Source organism: Montipora foliosa, chromosome 1 (genome assembly GCF_036669935.1).
Source record: "Montipora foliosa isolate CH-2021 chromosome 1, ASM3666993v2, whole genome shotgun sequence".
Classification (NCBI taxonomy): Eukaryota; Metazoa; Cnidaria; class Anthozoa; order Scleractinia; family Acroporidae; genus Montipora; species Montipora foliosa.
In genome coordinates this window covers 30,618,558-30,634,766 of record NC_090869.1, presented here as the reverse complement: position 1 = coordinate 30,634,766, position 16,209 = coordinate 30,618,558, and the positions used below count along the sequence as shown (strand labels likewise).

General features: G+C 42.0%; 1 protein-coding gene and 1 pseudogene across 1 annotated transcript in view; both read right to left on the bottom strand.

The window, feature by feature from the left end:
• Window positions 1–1,706: 1,706 nt before the first annotated feature.
• Window positions 1,707–3,472, bottom strand: LOC138012709 (NFX1-type zinc finger-containing protein 1-like; annotated as a pseudogene).
• Window positions 3,473–3,639: 167 nt separating this feature from the next.
• The window catches only part of LOC138012703 (NFX1-type zinc finger-containing protein 1-like), a 36,105-nt gene continuing 23,535 nt past the window's right edge, over window positions 3,640–16,209 (bottom strand). Inside the window, 2 exon segments of the mRNA XM_068859565.1 lie at window positions 3,640–6,701; window positions 15,777–16,027. Coding sequence (XP_068715666.1) covers window positions 3,640–6,701; window positions 15,777–16,027 — 3,313 coding nt within the window.

Genomic DNA, 16,209 nt, shown 5'->3' with positions numbered 1-16,209 from the left:
AAAAGCTTGTGCAAAATGACTCCGCATTAAATCACTCTGCTGTCTGTAACTAAGAATTGCTTTTAAAGAAGGACGTGCTATTTGCCTCATTTCAAACAATATATGTTCTTCGTGTTCCCTTCTGTCGTTCCCTTATTCAAGACGAATTTTGTTGCTAAGTCTTCTTACTTAACAAATGTTACTTGCATTCCTAAAAAAGCAATTAACAACATTCTACAACAGTAATTTTCGTTTCCTCATTGGCAAGTGGAAAAGGCATGCTGGCAGAGGAGACGCGCATGGGAATTGCTGTGAAAACAGACAAAAATTTTGAACTGACACAAGTGTCTGGCTCGTTTTAAAATGGAGTCACGTTTAGTTTGGAAATTAAAAGGAAGAAAAGAGGAAGGGAACGCCTGTGGGCAGCTAGCAAAAGAAACGAGATGATTACAATGTACTTAGACATTTTGACCTGTCCATTGCTTGGGTCTAACAATGCGCGGGAACACCGCATATACTGGATACTTTTTTAGCAATCCCTAAGGTCAGGAAAATGAATTTTAACATAAGCTGTTTTGTAATGATGAAAGCACACAACATGACACTGCATCAAATAATGGCCTGTAAAGCAATTGCAAGGTTGCTTGATTGGAGGCAAAATGAACCGTCATAATATGCCGACTAGAAGTTGCTTTCCTTTTCCTTTCCTTTCCTTCCAAGTCTGGGGATTTTTCTCGCTAATTTTATGTGAACCCTCTATTCCTCTTGCGTTAAGTTTGTTCAAAACTCTGAAGATAAGGCATGTTGTGCGGTCAGTGAAAAAGCATGACATGATTTCCAGAATGTAAGTTAATGCCAATTTAGATTCCTTTTAGTGGTGTTGTTTGTTACGGATAAGCATTGATTCGGCCACTGGTATCTGCATTCAATTCTTCCACTCTTACTGGATACCCGATCTTCGTATTCTTTGCAATTCCGTTGTACCCAAGTGCATGCGGAGAAACTGCCTAATCAAACAATATTCCAGGTGGTTGATTTCTCCCTCATTTGAAGACTGCGGCCCAATTTTACAACCCCTTAGCAATTCCACCTTTCCCAATTCTTATTCGCTGAAACACACCTTAGTCGCTGCCCTCCTGGTCAACGCACTGCACACACCTCTTTCGAAACTTGTTCACTTCCTTCCCATCACGGAAAATCGATCTCGTGAAATACACTTCGTGATGTCTTTTCCAGTGCCTGGAAAGTTCTCAAAGTCAGCGGGTTTTCAAATGAAAGTGATGCAAGGCCAATTTCGCTTCGCGAAAGAGCGACCATTCTATCTAGTCGCTCAATTGTCAAAGTATCATCATTTTCTTCAAGGAACGAGATAAACTCATTGGTTGCCTTTTTCAAACGCATCTCGAAATTCCTCGAGAATGAACTTTGGCGCCTTATTGCCTCACTATGGATTTCCAAAAGTGAAGCGAAAAGGGCACACTTTCTTATGCGCTCATGCACTTGACTAAGAGTCCTCAAATCTGGCAGGTGACTCTCAAGGTAAGATGTGATGTTTCCCAGGACGCATGTGATGTGGTCCAAGACGTTTTTCATATTGGGGTGTAGCTTCAGGCTTGTTTGAAGTGTAACACGATTCAAACTGCGTTGCGCCTGCTCAATTTCATGAACGATAATTAAATGATTGTTAAGAGTGAATACTGTGAGTATGTCGAGGGGTCTTACTTTATCTAATGCCATTGACTCGGATAGTGGGAGCTTTTGAATCTTGGTGACGATGCTGGAGGAGGCTTGCAAAGTTGACGAAAAAGATTCCGTGCTAACGTTGGTTTTTCAATTCCAAGCTTGCAAATTTCATCCTTCACATTTTTTACGTTCTTTAGCGTCCTCTTGACTTGGTTTCCATAACGATAACTAAATGTGATTGCGGTTCAGCACCGAGGACATCTAAAGAGTTGAACATTTCTATCCATTTCTTTGTCCATCCACGAATCCATTTCTGCAACGGTTAGAATGTGACCACAGTCGAAAAGTTGAACATATCTTGTCGTCTCTCTTAACTTGTTTTGTCCATCACTTACCATAGAGGAAATCTTTCCCGCGTCGCAAGTGGCACATATGTGAGGCAGTTTTCCCCGCACAACCCAATGCAAGGGTGGTTGCATGGTAGCCTCTCAGAGCAGGGTTCATCACATCGGGGGAGGTCGCATTCCTCTTCACACAGGTTACTGCACTGGTAATGAGGACAACTCCATTTACACGGTCTGTTGCATGTAGAGCATGGTTTTGAACAGCTTTGAGAGCACTTAGTATGAGGGCAACGTCTACCGCAATTTTCTGTCGCATGGTGGACATGGAACTCTGCATTCGGCCTTACAACGGTGGGAACAAACAAGAATTCGTTTGCATAGAAGTTGGCATAATTCATGAGAGCCTCTGCGGCACTCTTTACACTTGCCGGGGCATCGATGACCACACGGTAGTTTTGTCAGACAGAAGTTAGTGCATCGTACATTATCAGGGGAATAACTGCAGGGCATCATAACCTTGTGATGACAAGAGAGGGTCTTTTCTACCAGGACATTACAGGGATATTGGTAACAGGGTTTCCCACAAATACCCCTGCACATGTGTTTGCATCTCAGGGGACGTCGACAAGCTGCCTTGCAGGTAGCTGTTTTGAATTCGATGCACTTAACTCTCTCCTTGTGACCGCAATCATAGGTTTTCTGTACTCTTCGGCGACACTTCACGGTGTCCGGATCTTGACTACAATCCATTTGTTGGGAATGATTTCCTGGGCAGTTAAAATTCTTTTCGACCATCAATTGGCAACTGAACTGTCTGCAATCCTCAGAGCATTTGCCTGGACACAGGTGACCGCAATCTAGATTTCTTTCACAGCGCTCTTGGCATTTCACAGTTTTCGGATCTTGACCACAAGCCAGTTTTTGGGAATGATTCCCTGGGCAGTTAAGATTCTATTTGAGCATCAAGTGACAACTGAACTGGCTGCAATCCCCAGAGCATGTACTGGGACACAGGTGACCGCAATCTAGATTTTTTGACAGCGCTCTTGGCATTTCAAGGTTTTAGGATCTCGACTACAAGGCAATTCTTGGGAATGATTCCCTGGACAGTTAAGATTCTTTTCGACCATCAAATCACAACTGAACTGGCTGCAATCCTCAGAGCATTTACCGGGACACGGGTGACCACAATCTAGATTTCTTTCACAGGGCTCTTGGCATTTCATGGTTTTCGGATCTCGACTACAAGCCAATTTTTGGGAATGATTCCCTGGACAGTTAAGATTCTTTTCGACCATCAAATCACAACTGAACTGGCTGCAATCCTCAGATCATTTCCCGGGACACGGGTGACCACAATCTAGATTTCCTTTACAGTGCTCTTGGCATTTCACGGTTTTCGGATCTAGACTACAAGCCATTTCTTGAACATGATTCCCAGGGTAGTTAAGATTCTTTTCGACCATCAACTGACAACTGAACTGGCTGCAATCTTCAGAGCATTTACTGGCACACGGATGACCGCAATCTAGATTTCTTTCACAGCGCTCTTGGCATTTCACGGTTTTCGCATCTCAACTACAAGTCAATTTTTGGGAATGATTCCCTGGGCAATTAAGATTCTTTTCGATCATCAACTGACAACTAAACTGGCTGCAATCCTCAGAGCATTTACCAGGACATTGATGACTGCACTTGGCTGATTCCTGCATTTCTTTAAACACGTTAACCGAGAAGGACATATATCGCCGCATTTGTTTGTGCATAGGTGTCCACATGGGAGGAAGCGTTCACAAAGGGCGTCACACTTTACTTTGTTCAGATCAAGCGAACAATGCACCAATTTTTCATGGCCACAAGGTAACTTACGTGCCACTATTGTTTCACAATTCACACCTAGAAGCTCCTCCTCCGCTGTGCTGCATGTTATGTTTTTTTTATGTCCACAAGAAAGCTCGACTTGAACCCTCCGATTACAAAGATGGTCCTCTGGTTTTTTATGACAGACCAGGGTTGCTTCGTGACCACATGACAATATTCGTTTTACCTTATTCATGCAGTTTTCATATGTTAGTTCCGCTGTAACAACGCTACACGGGATAGACGTCATATGGCCACATTGACGTTCAACGCTGACTTCTTTTTTGCAGATGCATTCCTCAGGATTCTGAAAGCAATATAGCATGCGTTTGTGTTTACAGGGCAATTGATTTTCTAACTTCATCTTGCATAAGACACTTTTTGACTCATTTTTGGCAACATGGCATTTGACAGACGCTTCGTGCCCACATGCTAGTTTGACTTCAACCGTTTTGTTACAAATGACTTCTTCAGGATTTTCGTAACATGCTAAAGTCCCCAGATGATCACATGGCAACGTTCTTGTTACGAGAACCTTGCATTGATTAGTCTCACAATTTCTGCTGCAGATTTCTTTACAAGGGTGCCCACAGGTCCTTAGCCTATCGCATGGCTGATTGCATTTCAATGACGATGGGTTGTGACATGGCTTTTGAATGATATGTCCACAAGAAGGACTCGGCATGTCCACCTGTATCGTACAGTCATCACAAGGTGAACCAATGTGGCAGGGTTTATGGCACGAATGACCCCGCCCACATTTCCTACTACACCTTTCCTTACACTGAGCCTTGAGGCGTTGTTGGCAGCGAACCGAGGAGCTCTTGCGATCCCGTTTCAGTTTTCTTGAAGAAGGAGGGTAACAAAAACCACTTTGTGACTGTTGGTAACAAGTCAGACTTTGCTGGTGACCGCATGGAAGATCCCTGAAAACGTCAACCTTACATTTCCTTACTGTGCAGTCCTCATGACATAATCCTGTACAATTGTGACCACAGTCCAATTTTCGCTTGCACTTCTCACCACACTGAATTGGATCCTTTTTCTTTTGACACATGATTCTGTTCGAATGCTCACATTGCAAGGTAATGTTAATTTCGGCCTCACACTGACACATTTCTCGGCATTTCTTTGAACATGCATGTCCACAATCAAGAACTTTCTCGCAGTTTTCTTTGCAGTTACTGTACTCTGTGGGATGGAAGAAGCACGGTAGCGTTGTTTCGTGTCCACATGAAAGGAATTTCTTGCAAATAACTTGACAGTCAAATGTGCACTTCTGCCCACATTCTTTAGCACAAGAATGCCCACAGGGCAACTTGTTTTCGCATTTCATCTTACAGGGAAACGTTTCAGGTTCAACACTGCATGGTATTTGTTGTTTATGGCCACACTTGGGGACTACTTTGGTCACTTCGCGGCAACACGGGTCACAAGCTGTGGGATGGTGACACGTACGAGGGCATGTGTGTTCATTAGGACATCTACCAGGACATGGTTTATTGCAATTATTTAACTTGTGGCTGGATACGTGACACTGCCTGTCGCAAGCATGACCGCATGGAAGACGGTCACCACAAGGCATATTGCATCCTCCTAATGGATTAAACTCACTCTCTTTTCTTACAACTGTGACGTTATTGTGTTTCGTACAAAAAAGCTGTAGACTATCAGCGATGCCGTTTTTTGCTTCTAAATCATTGACAACCTCTTTCCACAAATCGGACTTGCTTTTCAGTAAGCTGAAGTTTCCAATGCAGTATAGCCCTTTGCGAGCCCGTGAGAGTGCAACGCAGACTCTATTGGATTCATCAAGGAAACCGATGAGACCCTCTGTGTTACTTCGCACCAGTGAGAGAAGAATTATATCGCTTTCTTCACCTTGAAAGTTGTCAACTGCACAGACCTTCATTTCCTTAAAAGCTGACCGTGGCCATTGATCTTGGAGAAGTAGCAACTGACCAATGTACATTATTAGAACTGTGATCTGTGTTTCCTTGTATCCTTGTAGTAGAAGATATTTGCAAAGTGCCACTATAAACTGTGCCTCGTGATCATTAGCATAGCTCTGGAAACTGCTAACCATCCTCTCGGGTTGTTTGTGGTCAATGAAAAACAAATTGCAGCACATGCCAGATATGTCTTGGAAATTGTTCACCGATTCGTGGTCAACAATTTCGTAGTCATAGATTCTCTTTGTCAGTGCGGCTATTTCAGGGCGCATTCTGTGTTGTACGGATAAACGTTTGCAATCCATGTTGTTCATGACCATCCCCTCAAACAAAGAGACCTCCAAGTTGTACCTTTGTGCTAATTTGTAGACTGCAGCTTTCGGACGTAGTTGTTTGTGATCTCCGATAAGAATGGTGTGCTCCGTATTTGGTGTAAGAGAAGTAAGAATATGGGCTTCCATCACTTCAGCAGCTTCTTCAATGACAACAATTTTTGGAGCTACGTTTTTAAGCACCGAAAGGTATTTAGCTGCAGACGTTGTTGTCATTCCAACTACGGTAGCCTGACGTATGACTTCCTGCGCTTACTCAAATGAAACTGCGTCTAATTCTGTACAAACATTTTTATATTCCTGTTCACTTGTCCGAACTTCTACTCTGCAATGTTCACGATAGTTCTCAACCCAGCAGAGATACAATCGTAGTCTATCTAGTCGTTGTAAAGTCCAGATATTGTCGACACGCATCATCTCTGCAGTAGTCATCATTTTTTGGTCTTTAAGCTCATTTTTTACAGTAGAAATGTCAGCAGTAATAATTTCCTTTCTTTTGGGTGAATTTGAGCTGTCGCCGTGTTCCCCGTTCTCTATTTGCCAGCATTGGTCTTTTGGTGATGCAGATCATGATCAGAAAGTGTTTTTTTTCTTGCAGGCAATTCTAGGTTGTTTGCTGTTTGCTGAGACACTATCTATGAGGTGGTGGTTGGGCACATCTCTGATCCTTACTGGCCTGACTCTTGTTCATTATAACAGTGAACCCTTAACTGAGGAGCACCTTCACTTGAAGATTGAGTAACCAGTGCAACATGTTGTAAAACAAAAAAAGGTCAATGACAAAGGCAATACTGGGTGGTCAAAGTGTAGCAACCAGGGGCCCGGTTGTTCAAAAGCCGATTAACGCTAACCCCAGATTAAAAATTAACCAAGGAGTTTATTTCTCTACTCCCAAATGCTGTTCAACACTGATATTCGGCAAAACTTTATAATAGAAGAAGTCAATCTTGAAAAACAAGAAGAAGCAACAGAAACGTTCACCAAAAAGTTGAAAACATGAAACAAAATTTTACGCTTATCTTGGATTAAGTTAATCGGCTTTTGAACAACCGGGCCCAGGCCTTGGTTGTTCAAAAGGTGGATAACGCTATCCACCGGATAAATCACCATTCAGCGGATAAGCACTGGAAAAACCAATTGAGTTATCCAGTGGATAGCACTATACACCCTGATGAAATGGTATATTTATCGCAGTTATGAACGCTACTTTAGCAGTGACGAAACGAATGCCTGAAAAATTCAGGCTTGCGCTTGATATCTATGTCTTAAATACATTGTTCCTTCAATAATGACAATCATGATGACGATGATGATAGATAGGTGGATGGAACCTTTATTTACTCGCGGAATTCTAATCAAGATGCTAAATACATTATTATAATAAATATATAAATATATAAAATCTAAAACTATTGACTACAAGCTATTGATAGTACTAATCATCTAAGATAGCAATGTAAAACCTGCTTTCTATGTGAGCCGTGCTATATCAATCAGTAACTAACTAATTAATTAATTAATTAATTTAAAATTATCTAAACGTTTTATGACAAGCAGCCCTGAGTTTCCTTAGAGAATTATCTTGCCGCAGACAGACCTGTAGACTATTCCAAAGTACCGCATCTCTGTAGCTGAAACTACTTTTTAGATAGTTGTGTGGGGCTTTGGAATAGCCAGGTTGCCTATGGTGTCTCTCGGGACAAAACGTTTTATTCCCAAAGGGTTTGAATTGGGTACAGCATTAAGTTAGCCGATTAGGTCTATGTGGTGGTTTTTCTAGACCTAAAGAAAGCATATGACACCGTAGTTACGATCCTGCTGTCAAAACTTGGCACATACATGTATGGCATTGGGAACGCCGCATGTAATTGGTTTGGATCTTATTTAAGTGATCGAAACAAGAAATGTTACGTAAATGGCCATCTTTCTTATAACCGTGTACTACTATGTGGGATTCCACAGGGGACCGTACTGGATCCTGTGTTGTTTCTCATTTACATAAATGATCTACCAAATGTTTGTTGACGATATTCACTTAACGTTTGCGAGTTCAAACGTAGATGACATCGACTTTTATCTAAATCAAGACCTTGCAAGCGTAAGTAAATGGCTGATTACCAAGAAACTAACTCTAAATCAAACTAAGACTGCCAATTGCCTCAAGACAGTGACTAGCTTCTTTTCAAACGGCTCCATACCACAAATCATTAAATGGCCTTGCTCCAGACTACATGGGAGCACTGTTCTCTGACCGTGAAGTACAATACGCAGAGAATCTTAATCCAAGGAGATTTAAATTGGATAAAACATTGAGCTAGCTGATGAGGTCTATTTACATAGCCACGATCATTATTTTAGGCTCAATTATTGGTGGCCTCTACAAGAGCAGTAGCTGTGGAGTGAAGATCTCCGAAACCGGGTTCTTCACTCCACAGCTACTCCTCTTTTGGATGATGATGAAACGAGGGTTGGAAAGGTCATCGTAGTTAGTTGAGCAGCGAAAAATCCAGACTTCTACAAGATGGAGCCTCAATCTAGCCTGGATTGAGACTGGATTTTTTTTCGGCCAGACCTGAACGGTAGAGGGCCTGGATCGAGACTGGATTTCTGGCTTCCTTTGAAACTGCTTAATAGATGCTCAACTAACTATGATCCTCCCAACTCTCATTTTATTCTATTCAGCAGTTCAAATAGGTGAAACTTCATATCATGATTCTACAAACTCAACAATAATCATAGAAATGATAACGTTATAAAAGTCTCAGTCTTGTGTAGCTAAGCCCAAATGCTCCTCTAATTGAGAAGGCAGTAAATAATTTCATAGCAATGGAGATCAAATGAAAAAAAAAAAATGAAAAGTAGATGTTTTTTGTGAGAGGGGACAACCAGAGTACCCGAAGGAAAAAAGAAAACCCAACCCAGATATCAGGTTGAATCCAGCCAACATTGGTGGAAGGCGAGTGCTGTCACCACCGCGCAAACCCTTCTCAATATACCTAATCGGTTAACTCAATGTTGTGCCTAATTCAAATCTCCCGGATATAATATTCTTTGTGTATTCTATTTGCATGATGATGAGGCATTCATATTTAAATGATATGGAAATACCCGGAACAAAAAGTTTTATTCCCAGAGGGTTTGAATTGGGTACAACATTGAGTTAGCCGATTTGGTCTATTACAATGGGCTGAATTATTACAAGTACATACAAAGAACTGAGTTAACGGAAATGGCGTTGATACAATGTGGAATTGTTCTTCAGAGTGAGGTCGTTGTTGTGTTTGAATAGGGAGCTTACAGGCCGAGACACACCAGGCGACAAGTTGCAGCCACAGGTCTCTCCGACAAGTCTCTCCTTGTGTCCTACTTGCAAAACAAGACGTTGCGACACGACGCCTGTTCGGTGCACGCGCAGTGATCTCGTATGAGGGGGAATGTGAAGTAGTTTTCTAATTCAATATGGCGGACCATATGACGTTCTCTCACTGGTTCATTTATATTTTGTCGCAGCGACTTGTTGCCGGAAGTGTACACACGGTGCGACAACGCTGCTTTCCCTAATTTTGTAGCTGCGATCAGTTAAACGAGTTCAAGCTGGTTTGAATTCGTGCGACTGATCGCAGCGACAATGATTTTCAGAAAAGTAACCGTGTCTTACGAGGCGAATTGCTGCGGCGATTTGTCCTCGCGACGTGTCGCCTGGTGTGCCCCGGCCTTAAGAAAGCTTCAGGGACCTTAAGCACGCGCGTTTTTGAGACGCGGACGGCAACCGGAAGTGACCTGTTTTCCCTAATCTTTACATTATCAAATGTCTTTACTCCATTAGAGATGATTAGTATCCGTCTGTGTCTAAGAAATCAAGCTTCCTTAAAAATGAACAAGTAAGTGAGATTGACAAACTGATCTCGAAGGTTTTAGGGTACTTTCCAATTTCAGAACAATTCAAAACGCAAGACCTTATGTTGCGTACATGCGCACATTCTGTTCTTACAAATGTTTAACAGATACTGCTTGAAGTGATTAATATACGCCCCTCGTGACCTCCTGAAAATTGTTCCAGGGGAAGAAGATCTGGAAAAGTGCTATGAGCCTTCGACTTCTACAGATAACAGGAGCACCTCACATGGACTAGAAACATTTTGGGGCTTTTGGGGAATAAACCTTGCTCAAAGAAAAGTTGGATTACAGGAAGGATTCGCACGTTTCATCCAACCTGACTAGATCCGTGCCCTTACGTACTGTTTAATAAACAAGCAGGAGTGGTTTAAAGCTCATGCATGTGACGTTTTATCGGTGCTTTGATAGGACGTTAGGTTCATAAATTTAGCCAAGCCTAAAAGCGGAGCTCCCTTAGTTATTTATTCTTACTGCCTGTTGGGTTAGTGAAAATAAAAGGTTTCGAATTGTCCGCGTTGTGATGTTTCCGGTTGCTGCTTTAATTATTAAATCATTTTCTTTGCTTTCTTCTATAGAAAAATTCATTGCCTAACTAGTGAATTCCACGGTAAATTTTACGCTAAAAACCGATATCGCATGAATCACGAAGCGACGACTACGATATCAGTTTTACGAGTGAAAGTTACTTTGGAATTCACCAGTTTGGCAATTAATTTTTCTTGCACCGCATGAGTTTTAAAAGAAAACAAGCACATTCCTCAGCGAGCGAGTGGAAAAGGAAAGAGCCATTTCAGACTCAACTGTCAATAGCCAGCGAATAGGAATCACGCTAAAATTAGAAGCCATAAAAAAAACTCTGTCAGTTCAAGGTCAAAGAAGAGTTTTACTGATGTACTTTATTCCACTTTATCTCTGAAAACAAGATCATTCGCATTTTGATGTAATTCATTGAAACACGCCAGGTTGGCTTGGAACAAGAATCGGCAGAATGCAACCAAGAAATGACGACCTTCAAACGAGATCCGCTCCAACACTTAAATAACGTTTAGGTGCTTCGAACAAACTTCTGAAAACATAAGCTAGTGAAATTCCCCCTTAATTTTACGAAAACTCATTGCGATTACGTGTTTATAACATAAGGGCAAAATTTTCTTGTCGGTGTCGAGGCACATCGAAAGCAGTTGGGCAAACAGATTAAAAAGCACTCAAGTTGTTCGATCGCATTTTAGAGCAAAACAAACAAACAAATCAACTTTTTCTTTATGTCCAAAAGAGTACAGATGATTGTTATTTACTTCCAGTTAACAATAAAAAATCGATTTTCATCCCTGAGTAAAGGAAAAACGGATTAACCCATTTGTTGAAAATAACAAACGGTTTAAAGAAAAGAATTGTGGAGTAACTTCTTGCACTAAGTATGAGCTATTACTGGGATTCTGTTTTCTCGTTGCCGTTCTCTTTCGCCCTCCTTTCGTTTCTGTTCTAGTCATAGGTCCTCCAGGCATCATGTAACCTTATCAGAGCTTCTAAAGATATATCAAAAATTGCAATACAGCAGCTCTAAGCATCCCTCCGATGCTTGACTTGAATAACTGCGTAGCCGCCAATGACATGTCAAACTGGATTGAAACCAGCGAAAATGCAGAAAGGAAACATTTTCCAAACCTCTCAAACCGTATAGATCGTTTTCACTGTCACGCAATAAAAAAATAAATCGAAAACCATCCCGTGGAAAACGTCAAGAATTCGTGATGTTGTAGAAGATAAATGAAGAAGACACTTCTCCAAGTTTTAGGCCTGTGCGTTTCCCCAAACTTCAGATATTCGTCGAAATGTTTCGCAAAAATTTACAGAGCCCAGTATGAAAACGCCATGTTGGTGCACATCTGTGGTGCACCAATATGGCGGCCGGAAAATAGTGTCAACATCTGTTACTTACTTTGGCTATCTAGGCGAGTGATCATCTGTACTGAACAGACAGCTATTTACCTAAGCACTTTTTCTAATGCTTTAAGTTCTAAAAAGGCTCAAAACCATGAGATAAATATATATTTCTCAATAAACTCGATCGTCGCCTCGTGTCACGCACCGCTATAACTCAGAAATTCAAAATGCTCTGGTTTCCAAACGAAGCACGCTATTGAGCTTTAAAATTGCAAATGGATACAAATTTACCGCCTCTTATGCCTGATGAGGATAAAAACTTTCGTGGCTCTTTAGTTTTGGATTTTAGAAAATGATGACGTCACGTGAAAACGATCTATACTACCTGAACACGAAAAGAAGAACTATACTTGATGTAGTATGGCCTTGTAGCCGCGTCGAGCGACAGAAAGCGCGCGAAAAATGAAGCCCGGTTATGTTTAGGTGAGTTCACCTGAGTCGAGCCTGCAATCTAATCCAAAACCAGTACCTGGTCAGCGGCCAACTTCACAAAAACAGCTTTAAGTTTTTATCCCTTCGATGCTTGACGTGAATAACTGCGTAGCCGCCTGTATGGATCACAGCAATTACGATATGTCAAACTGGATTGAAACCAGCGAAAAATGCAGAAAGAAAACATTTTCCAAACCGTTTTCTACCTGAACACGAAAAGCGTTGACTGTGTAAGAACTATAGTTGATGTAGTATGGCCGTGTATCCGCGTCGAGCCACAGAAAGGTAGAGCAGCAGTGTTCTAACCCGAAGGGCGTGGGTTCAATTCCCACCCTGGTAAGAGTTTTTCTCCGTCCTTGTGTGGGCCCATTTCCATCATTAGGGCTAACGCTCACATGGTTCATATGGGGTAGAAACTTAGCATTTCACATTACACTCTAATCAGTTAAGTCTGTTCAAATATAAGTGCTACACGGCCAACGTTTGCAAAAACGTAATCTTTCCTTGTACTCGTTTATGTTAAGGTGAGTAAACCTGAGTTGAACCTGCAATCCAATCGAAAACCAGTACCTGGTCAGCGGTCAAGTTCCAAAAAACAGCTGACTTTGGTGAACTCTAAGCATGAGCCCGCGATGTGGTCACGTGGTAATGGTCAGCGGATACCTTGTTTTGACAGGTGTTAATTTATCAAAACATGGATGTCCAATATCAAAGATGTCTGCTGTAAACTAGTATGATACTGATCACATTGGCATACATGGAAGGGTGGACGTACGATCCATGACGTCATGGCTAAAAAACCAAAATTTTTCGCATCGATGGATTACCATATTTTCTTAATTATGGTGCTTCGCTCGCGCGCGGAGCTCCGCTTTTAACAAGTTTTTTTAATCACTCGCGCACATTGGTAGGACGGTACATGAAGAAATATCTTGACGAGACTGCGAATAAATTGGCATGACAATCTACTTTCGTTATGGGTGATACTTAATCATTTTCGATTACAAAAGAGCTTGTTTTGAATGACTCTGGATTAAACCTATCTGTAACTAAGTCTTGTCAAACTGAAAAAAAGAATTGCTTTTAAAGAAGGACGTGCTCTTTGATTCATTTCAAACAATATTTGTTCTTCCTGTTCTCTTCCATCCTCTAATTCAAGGCGTGTTTTGTTACAAAGTCTGCTTACTAAATTACTGTTACTTACATTCCTAGAAAAGCAATTAACAACACTCTACAACAGTAATTGCCGTTTCCTCGTTGGCAAGCGGAAGAGACGTGCTGGCAGAGGACACGCGCATGGGAAATGCGGTTACAACAGACAAAAATTTGGAACTGACGAAAGTGTCATGCTCACTTTGAAAAGGGATCACGTTTAGTTTGGAAGTGGCGTTTATTCATTCAAAAACAAATTAAAATGAAGCAAAGAGGAAGGAATCGCCTATGGCAGCTAAATAGGAAGCCAGCGAAGGAAACGAGATGATTACAATGTACTTAAACATTTTGACCCGTGCACTGCTTGGGTCCGACAATGGGCTGGATCACCAAATGTTTGCAAATACTGAACACTCTTTTAGCTATGTTTATCTGAACCCTTAAGTTTGCTCAAGACCCTGAAGATTAGCTATGCTGTACGGTCAGTAGAATACCCTGGGCACCAGAGGTTTTTCTCGCGTGCGGCGGGAATTTTCGGTGTCGAAGGGCTAACGCTCGAAACGTCAGCTTTTAGAATCTCTGTACGGTGGTCAATTTACATTATCAACTCCGTTGATAAAGCAAATTTTTGAAACAACAACGATTTACCGGAACCGGTTGGCAAGACAGCAAGAACGTCCTTGCGTTGAATAAAATTAAATACCCCACTTGTTTGCACATCACTTAACTTCTCTACACCGTCAAAACTTTCTAGTACATTGCTTATACTTTCCTTCAGTGCCTTCCCCAAACTTTCACAAACCGCCATCACAACACTTCTGGCAGTACGCTTACGTGATGTCAACAATATTCTTTCACGTGCTGGTCTATTCTTGTCGACCAATTGTAGCGTCTGTCCCTCAGGTGGTCGTTCGGAGCCAATCAGCCGTCCTGTCCAAAATCTGGACCAACTGATCTAACTGAGCTAACGATTGGTTCGACGCTATCAAAGGAATAGCGCTCTGGTCCAGAGGCTTTTCGCGCGGGTCACTATAAAGACTTGACTGAAAACCGGAAACCGCGCTAGAAAAGTCTCTGGCACCCAGGGTATCAGTAGAACAGCATGCCATGAATTCCAGAGTGTAAGTTAATGCCAATTTGTAACGCCTGACTTTTTATTCCTTTTAGTAGTGCTGTTTGTTACAAATAAGCGCTTGATTCGGCCGCTGGTATCTGCCTTCAATTCTTCCACTCTTGCTGGATGCCCGATCTTAGTATTGTTTTCAATTCCGTTGTACCCAATCAATCAATACTCCAGGTGGTTGATTTTTCCCTCATTTAAAGACCGCAGACCAATTTTACATCCTTTAGCAATTCCATCCTTCCCAATTCTGATTCGATGGAACACGCCTTAGTCGCTTTCCTCCTTGTCAATGCACTGCACACACCTTTTTCGCAATTCGTTCACTTCCTCCCCATCACGGAAAATCGATCTGGTGAAATACACTTCATGATGTTGGCATAGTTTCCAAAAGTATTTTCCAGTGCCTGCAAAATTCTCAAAGTCAGCGGGTTTTTCAAATGGGAGTGACGCAAGGCCAATTTCGCTTCGCGAAAGAGCGATTCTTTCTAGCCGCTCAACTGTCAAAGTATCATAATTTTTGACCATCATTTGACAACTGAACTGTCTGCAATCCCTCAAAACATTTACCGGGACATGGGTTTTACAGCGTTCTTGGCATTTCACGGTTTTCGGATCCCGACTACAAACCACTTCTTGGGAATGATTCCCTGGGCAGCTAAGATTCTTTTCGACCATCAATTGACAAATGAACTGACTGCACTCTTCAGAGCATTTACCTGGACATAGGTGACCGCAATCTAGATTTCGTTTGCAGCGGTCTTGGCATTTCACGGTTTTCGGATCGCGACTACAAGCTAATTCTTGGGAATGATTCCCTGGGCAGTTAAGATTCTTTTTCACCATTAATTGACGACTGAACTGGCTGCAGTCCTCAGACCATTTACCGGGACATTGATGACGGCACTTGAGCTGTTTCCTGCATTTCTTTAAACAAGCTAATTGAAAAACACAGACATCGTCGCATTGTTAGTGCATTGGTGTCCACAAGGAAGATAGCGTTCACATGGGGCGTCGCACCTTACTTTGTCCACATCAAGCGAACAATGCACCATTTTTTCATGGCCACAAGGTAACTTACATGCCACTATTGTTTCACAAGCCATACTTTGACGCTTATCCTTCGCTAAGCTGCACGATACATTTTTGTCATGTCCACAAGAGAGCTTGACTCGAACCCTCTGATTACAACGGTGGTCCTCTGGTTTTACATGACAGGCAAGAGTTGCTTCGTACTCACATGCTAGTTTGACTTGAACTGTTTTGTTACAAATGACTTCTTCAGGATTTTCGTAACAGGCTAGAGTCCCCAGATGACCACATGGCAAAGTACTTTTTACGAGAACCTTGCATGGATTAGTCTCAAAATTGCTGCTGCAGATTTCTTTGCACGGGTGCCCACAGGCTCTTAGACTATCACATCGCTGATCGCATTTTTATGAAGATGGGTTGATGTGGCCACACACCGAGGGACACTGGTAACCACACTCCAGTTTTCTTGAACAAGGAGCGTA